Source organism: Trachurus japonicus, chromosome 5 (assembly GCF_045865225.1).
Source record: "Trachurus japonicus isolate A0001 chromosome 5, Traja_1.0".
NCBI lineage: Eukaryota > Metazoa > Chordata > Actinopteri > Carangiformes > Carangidae > Trachurus > Trachurus japonicus.
This window is the reverse complement of record NC_140911.1, coordinates 10950853-10956852: the sequence shown is the minus strand read 5'-3', so window position 1 is coordinate 10956852 and position 6000 is coordinate 10950853. Positions and strand designations below refer to the sequence as shown.

Here is a 6000-nt window from a genome sequence, read left to right as displayed (position 1 = left end):
TATCATTATGATGTGAATTGGTATGGATTTCCCCCGACTGGTAGCCTACATGTTAATCTCCTCCTCTGAACCTCTTTTATACAGTCTATGCTCTGAACAACGTGAACTACATGGGAACATACAGTAGGCTACATGTTCACTGACCTTAGGACTGTCTCTGTTTCTGAAGCCCCGCCCACGTCCGACTGTTGACCTATGAACGGCCCCGTGTTTAACGCGCACGTGCTCGCGACGTCATCTCTCTTTGGTTTTCCGTGTCAACATGGCGGCATCCATGGCATCCCAGGCTGCAGCGAGAGGACTGAGGACAGCCACCTCTAAACACATTCTCCTTGACAAACTCAAGGTACTCTCGCCGGTCGCGTTACCGGCAACACATTTCCCTCCTGTCACGGGCCAGTTCCGCTGTCGTTTGTCCGTCGCCGTCGTCTCGGAGAGCCGATAGTGTCGCTACCTTGCTAGCATGTTAGCATGTCAGAGCGGAGAGAGAGGGTTTGACAGATCAAAGTTGAGGAGGGTGTCCAGTCCTCTGCTGCTGTAACGCGGCTGTCTTCACTGTAACCTACAGGTCCTGTAATAACTGTAATCATGTGCCATGGAATAAGTGCTGCTCTTTAAAATAATAGTCGTTTGACAAGGCCCCCCCCCCCCCTCTCTTTTAGAAAAACTTCACTAAACTGTTCATTTATGCAGCCCTGTTTGATGGCTGCAAAATGCTATAGGTACGAATTTCATGTCCCTTCTGACTGCAGTGCATAATGCGTCAAGCAAGCTTTAAAGTTTTAAATATTATATTATTATAGTAGGCTGTACGTCTATAGTGGAGTGAAGAGGTGGTTTATCATTAACTGCAGGGGCAGTACATGTTCACAGTGTAGTTGTAAAGCCAGCTCAGGTTAGATACACTGTGCCTGAAGTTTCTGACTCTGCAGCTCTGTTTCAGATAAGCCCACAGTGGAAAGGTTAACACCTGCACTTTGATCCTCCAGTATCTGTTTGTGAGCTCTGGCCAACAGTTGGCACAATGCATCTGATTTGCTTTGTCTGTGCACACAATGGCAAATAATTATAGTCACATCATTATCCGTTTCGAAAACAAAGCATTAGACCTAATGATTACAAACAAAATGCTGCCAAAGCCACAAAAAAGGAACCAGAAATAAATCCCCCGGCCTTGTATTGACTAACAAACAAATGCACTCTTACAGAGAAGAAAGCAGAGTTGTGTTTTTGTAATTTAATTTCAAAGCGCCAGGACAAGAAGATAAATAAATCAGCGTGTTCTTCTGCAAGCTGTGTCTCAGTTTGATATGTTTTTTTTCTCAGTCAGTAGCAATGATCTTGTCTTTATTGGAAGCGTGTCTGTGGAAGTGTTCGTGCTTGTGCAGATTTCCTGACTGAAAAGACTGCAGAAACTTGTTGGTTGTGTTACGATGGACCAGTCAAACACTCGCACTTGCGTTGTATTAAGTTAAAACAGTAAAGTTGTGCTTCTCTAATCTCATCATATTTACTCTTTCATATCTGCTTTTGCTGCGTTTCCCTGATAAACTGTGGCACCGACTGAGCCCTTGGTTTTAAACTGAGAGGATTATGTTGTTGTTGAAAACTGGGGTCAAGTCAAAGCCGTTTTATTTTTATTGTGCCAAATCAATACAGAAAGGGGGACTGAGAAGACTTTTCATAGAGCAGTTATAGACTGTGCACTGTGCAAGAGACACCAACACTCCCCCGAGTCAGGTTTTCTGTGTTTAGGTTGTGCATTATGTTTTATACAGCCAGCCAGAAAAAGGACTTGATTGCACTTGTAGATCAGCATTGTAATTGTAACATAGTAATTGGGTAGCAGACTGTCAATTTCATCAGCCATACTTACTTTCATCAATTGATTTTAAATACATATAATGTTGATGTGCAATTTTTTTGGTAAGTTTTAGTTTTTTTTTCAGCATTTTCCACTTTTATTAGATAGGACAGTGGAGATAGGACAGGAAACCAGGGGAGAGAATGGGGTAACAGACACTCAGTAAATCATTGTCCTGGTTGGGAGTTGAACAGGCGATCTCCCTGCATAGTGTGGTATAACTCACCCACTGGAGCACCCCCGCAAATTTGCATTTTTATCGCAAATTTTCACTTTTTCCTCTCAAGTGCTTATTCTCACTGAATTTACCGTTGCTGTCTGATGTTGGAGGTGTGGCTGTACATTTTAAATGTGACCTTTTTTACTGATTGTTTTTTTGAACTGATATTTCCTGAAACAAATGAAGATGTCTTGTCGAGAGTGGCTCAGTATCCTAGGAAACCCTTTTCGACTGGGAGGGCTCCTGTGAAGGCAAAGGGAGACCTAATTAGGTTGCTGAGAGGTATTGTCAGCTATTTAGGCATGTGGCCATTAATACATAAAAGAAGTAAAAATTAATATGTTTAAGCAAATATTACAAAGAGCAGGTTTTTGAGGTTGCAGGATATGTAAAATTCAGCCACAGTGTCTTCCGCTCACCCATTGTTAAACCTATGTTATAATAATAAACATCATTCATCCAAAATTAACTGACCACATTTAAACCCAAATAATCTATTTTATTTATGTTGTATTTTTACGTTTGCTGGCAAATTTCTATTCTCACTTTTATAGGCTATTTCTTCCTCCGTCCTATTCTTTCCTCTCGCTCTCGCTCTCTTGGACCAGGTGATAAGAGTAATGATCAGGGATTCTCCCTGGTCTGTAGCACAGTATTGGAGCCTGAACTGATTGACAACCAGGTACTGTATCTGCAACAGAATCAAATCATCTTTGACAGAATGATAGCTAAGCTGAGGAATTCAATTTGTGATTATTTGTCAACAACAATACAGGGGACATCACAATATTCAGATGGTTACGCTTCAGGATGCTTTTAAAGGGGGAGTGAAGTTTTTTTTTTTTTTCTGCCCCCTCTCTCTCTCAGTCTTCCTCTCTCTCATAAATCAAATCTCCTGAATTCTTGTCTGTACAGCGAGATAATCCTCAGGCTGTTTTTCACTGTCGCTGCACAGTGGTGAATTTGTAAACGTTTGTTAAGTTTTTATTTTTTGTAAGGTGCTCCTGCTTACTAATAATCTAGCGGTGTTAAAGCCCAGCATGGTTTGAAGGGAAACACTGGGAAGAGAGGTGGCTCAATGAGACTCAGTCCTGAATATTTTACAGAGGGGGGCGGAGAGCCCTCTGCTTGCAACGACTTCTTTTGCTGGAACTTCAAACGACGGGCAGCTTCCCCATCTGTCTCAGCAAGAACACATTTACATTTCCTCCCCGCAAGGGATACTGGAGGACAAAGTTAGCTCTAACTGGATTTGAATATCGCTTCACCAAGGTTAATAGCCATTTCTGTAGCTGGTGAGGTGCTTAGACTTTTTCAATAATTTAGAAGGGCTGCAGTCATTAGGAATTGTTGGCAGCTTCGGAAATGGGGAATGCAATGAGTGAATGCACTCCTATCGGCTTAGCTTCTGCTGTTGTTCCTGTGCAGATAATGAGGGAAAAGTGGGAGTGATGCTGAAAATTAGTTGAGAAAACAGTGTCAGTGAATGCTGACAGCTGTAATTCATTAAAATTGCAGTATGATAAAGATTATCTTCAGCTAGTTTATCAATCATCTTTGAAATTAGATCTTCAAACGTACCGTAAGCGTCATTTGGATTTCATAATTGAGTCTACCAGGAGCCACGCTCTGTGAACTTTTTTTTTTTTTTCCCCCAACAATTCATGTGGACCTGACTTGCCTTCATGAATATAAGGAAACTTGGACTGGATCAGTCTGCGTATTTGTTTTCTTTGCCATAAAGACACTGATGGGACTGTAACTGTGTTGTAGAGCAACGTGGCGGCACTCACTGCAAATTAAGATGCTAGAAAAGAAGGTGTACCAGAAAAAGTAATAAGATGTCTATCACAACCAGCCGTTGTACTGTAGGCCTACGGTACTGACACAACCCCAGACACTTTGACTCTGAATTTAAAAATGTGACAAGCTAGTTTTATTATTCTTGGCACAGGAGCTATGATAATTGTTAAAGAGACAAAAACGTATTTCGGTGAAGCTTTATTTTGTGACATGAACCAGGCACGCTACTGTCATATTAATGGATCACTGTTCAAGCATGAGTAGTCTGCATAGTTGCTATAGTAATGCAAGAGTTGTGGTTCAAACAGATGCCCATGGCCAAGTTCATACATGTGGACTTGCATATATATGGAGCTGAACTTTGACACAGTTGTTCATCCTTGTATTGCTGCCTTCTTATTCCTGTGTTATCTCCCCCTAAGACTCGACACCTTTGAATATGACTCTGTACACCCTCTCTTATTAACTATGCTAATTAATGAAATCCCTATCTGTAGAGACACAACAGTCAGGTTTTCTATTCTTAAGCCTGTCTGCAGGAGATTAGACCTGCCCTGCCTAAAGACCTGCCAATGATGCAAATCTCACTGATCTAAATCCTGGAGCCATGCTCTACTGCTCCCGCCTCTGTCTCTGCTCCTCTGTTCTATTCCTGGATCTCTAACAGACAGATGTCATTTCTCTCTCCATACTTTAATGGTCTGGGCACGACCTTAAACACAAGGTCATATAAAGCTACAGTATGTGAGTGGATTATAGCACTAATTGGAGCAAGTAGTACATCTTTTGTGTCATACATGCAACTTTTATATAATTTTCCCCTATTGAAGTGAAAGCCGAGCATGATTTTTGATATCGTCAGTAAGCATTATGGGATTTGCACAGAAATGAACTCGACCGTAGCAGCTCAAAGTACAGGCAAAGGTACTCTTTAACAAAAATTATGCATTGCAAGCAGCGGCCATGGTATGAGTGGTACTGTACTCTTCCTGTCAACTGCTGAGGTTGTAAGATATAAAAGTAAGCTACATGATTTTCCATCTTGTTTTTATCTGCCACTTCTTTGATCAACCAGTACAAAACCATATCCATCAAATTATATTTTATTTTTCAAAAACATTGAAGTAATTAATAACAATAATAATATTATTGAGCAATGAAAACATGCCTAACTTCGAATACATTGTTTCCCTATAAGCCTTTTCATCCAGTTGGAAGGCGTCACTGCAGTACCACAGCAGTGAAACCAGACCAGAACCACATGACAGAAGAGTTATCCGTGTTGCCAGATCTCACCACAGTATGTTGATGAGACTGAGACAAGCCTCGAACAAAGTTAATTTTTTCCTCATTCGTCTGTCTAACATTTTAGTGTCAGGACCTGTGGATTGTGAAAAATGGGTCCAATATTTTGTTCACTGACTATGGGACGAAAGAATGGGAATAACTTTACATACATATCAGATAAAATGGAGTCACATGATCAAGTCATTATGCTTTTGTTAAGTGGCCTTAGGCTTTTACCAGTATTACAGCCCTACCATCCTTGCCATTACTTTTCATGCAAATCCACAGAGGCGGTGCCAAAGTTGAAGACAGATAGAGGAACTTCTGCCATCAGCACTCAAGTATTTAATTAATTAAAGGAGACCACGCTGTATGACTTTTTGAATTAGTTCACTAATGCTTCATGAGGCATGTTCCTGCTACATGGCTGACTTGAAGGGGAAATATGCCTGTGATTCACACTGGCCTGTTTATGCTGAAAATCCACATCAGCTCTGCTCCTTTGCCTCCTCCACTTTCTTTAGTGTACGTGTCACCTCTATCACAGCTTACTACACAGTGCTTGTCTAATTACGAGACTGTCTGTATTTATGAGTTGCAACTAAGTAGCAAACTGCCACCTCATTAGCAGAAAAGCAGTCGACTGCAATCAGCGTGGCAATGATTTTGATAGGCGCTCTGAGTACTGCACTCTCTGATTCAGCCAGTGCTCATGGAAGTGGACACTATAAAGTTCCCCTTTAAATTTTTCCCGGATGGTTAGCTAAATGGATGGAGAAAAGAGATGAGTTCATAACCTGAATGGGAACAAATCAATTACATAGAA

At 41.1% G+C, this 6000-nt stretch overlaps 1 protein-coding gene across 1 annotated transcript in view; it reads left to right on the top strand.

Moving 5' to 3' along the window:
* The first annotated feature begins 246 nt into the window (after positions 1-246).
* Positions 247-6000, top strand: part of suclg2 (succinate-CoA ligase GDP-forming subunit beta) — a 96242-nt gene continuing 90488 nt past the window's right edge. The window contains exon 1 of the mRNA XM_085776148.1: positions 247-346. Coding sequence (XP_085632274.1) covers positions 263-346 — 84 coding nt within the window. The 5' untranslated portion in view covers positions 247-262. The remainder of the gene's footprint in view (positions 347-6000) is intronic.